Genomic DNA, 1,601 nt, shown 5'->3' with positions numbered 1-1,601 from the left:
TAACCCTAGATAAAGATGAGTACACAATCAATTGCAATATTGACGCAAGATATTCTTTTATTCTTTGTCCAGTCAAGGTCATTGATGATACCTTTCCCGGTAAGGATAATTAAAATAAAATAAAATAATATAAAATACAATATTATTTCTAAACTATCTTGCTGTACATACATTTATGCATTTTCTTTTAATTAAGGTCTTTTAAATTGTAGCTTATTTGCTTATCGATTTATTTGTTGTAAATTCATTTGTAATTAGTGTAATGATCAGCGGTAGTACTTGTAAGGACATGTGCACTGCGCGGGGTCTGGAAGCCATGATGGATTAAAACTGTTAGTCTTCACTTCGTATCTATATTTTATCCGTTTGCATCGACTGAAAATAACGAGATTATGACATGGTGTCAGAAGTAAACCACGCACCGTAACCTCCGCCATTCTGATCGTGACATTTTATACCGAATACGAGCGGCAAATTCAAGTAAGCAACTTCGGAGATCGGAGCACATGTCACAAGAAAACGTGCCTACAACAAGTCAAGAGTTAAACTCACAAGAAATGGCTATGCACTTTGGCCTTTCACCTCCGGAACCACTTGATTTAAGCGGCGGTAACATCTCCGAAAATTGGAAAAAGTTCAAACAGAAGTTTACTAATTATAAGAAAGAAACTGCGACCAGAGTGGCGACGCTGCTAACAGTCATCGGCAATGATACTATCGACGTTTTCAACACGATAACGTGGGATGTAGAAGGTGATGACACAAAGATTGAGAAGGTATTACAGAAATTTGAAGAACACTGTGAACCAAAAAAGAATGTTAGTTACGAAAGATACAAGTTCTTCTCAAGGGCTCAAGAGAGCGGCGAAACTATTGACCAGTATGTGACTGTACTTAGAAAATTGAGTGAAACTTGTGAATTTGGAACACTAAGGAACTCTCTTATCAAAGATCGAATTGTGCTTGGTGTAAGTAATTGCAAGACGAGGAAAAGATTGCTTAGAGTACAAAAACTGACCCTTGAAAAAGCTCTAGACGTGGTTAGATCACCGGAAATGACAGAAAAGCAACTTCAAGAACTGGAAAGTGACTCATCAGTACATGGTATTGGCAAGAAGTAGAGCAAATCTGTCCTCAAGAAGCAGCTCTCAGATAAGGAGGAAAAACCACCTTCAAACGAAACTTTTAATTGCAGGAATTGCGGAACAAGACATGGTGTGAGAGAATGCCCCGCGTATGGAAAAACGTGCCACAATTGCCAGAGACAGAATCACTCCCAAAACATGAGCAGGTCACGAAAGAAAGTTCATGGGCTTTAAGAAGAAACCAAAGAACACCACAGCAACACAAACCTGTTTGCTGGAGCCGTCACCACCAAGGTTGAAGTTCAAAATGATGAATGTTTTGTGATGTTGCCAGTGCAAGGACATGTTACACGACTTAAGCTAGACACAGGATCTCAAGTCAACATCTTACCTGTCAGAGAACTCAAGAAGATAGTTTAAAATTCAATTGAGGCCTTACACTACTGTAAAATTGATGTTAAAATTGTTAAAAACGTTTAGAATCCGAGCTTTCGCCGATCTACGGCATCATCAGGG

At 38.7% G+C, this 1,601-nt stretch overlaps 1 protein-coding gene across 1 annotated transcript; it reads left to right on the top strand.

Annotated features, from left to right (window-relative positions):
- The first annotated feature begins 506 nt into the window (after positions 1-506).
- Positions 507-1,121, top strand: LOC137984465 (uncharacterized). Its single transcript, XM_068831637.1, has one exon. The coding sequence runs from the start codon at positions 507-509 to the stop codon at positions 1,119-1,121; it is 615 nt and encodes a 204-aa protein (XP_068687738.1).
- Positions 1,122-1,601: the final 480 nt, after the last annotated feature.

The sequence above is a fragment of the Montipora foliosa genome, chromosome 14 (genome assembly GCF_036669935.1).
Source record: "Montipora foliosa isolate CH-2021 chromosome 14, ASM3666993v2, whole genome shotgun sequence".
Taxonomy (NCBI): domain Eukaryota; kingdom Metazoa; phylum Cnidaria; class Anthozoa; order Scleractinia; family Acroporidae; genus Montipora; species Montipora foliosa.
This window is presented reverse-complemented; position numbering and strand designations above follow the sequence as displayed.

Coding starts and splice junctions, on each gene's coding strand:
- LOC137984465 (XM_068831637.1), top strand. CDS start 507: ATGTCACAAGAAAACGTGCCTACAACAAGTCAAGAGTTAAACTCACAA.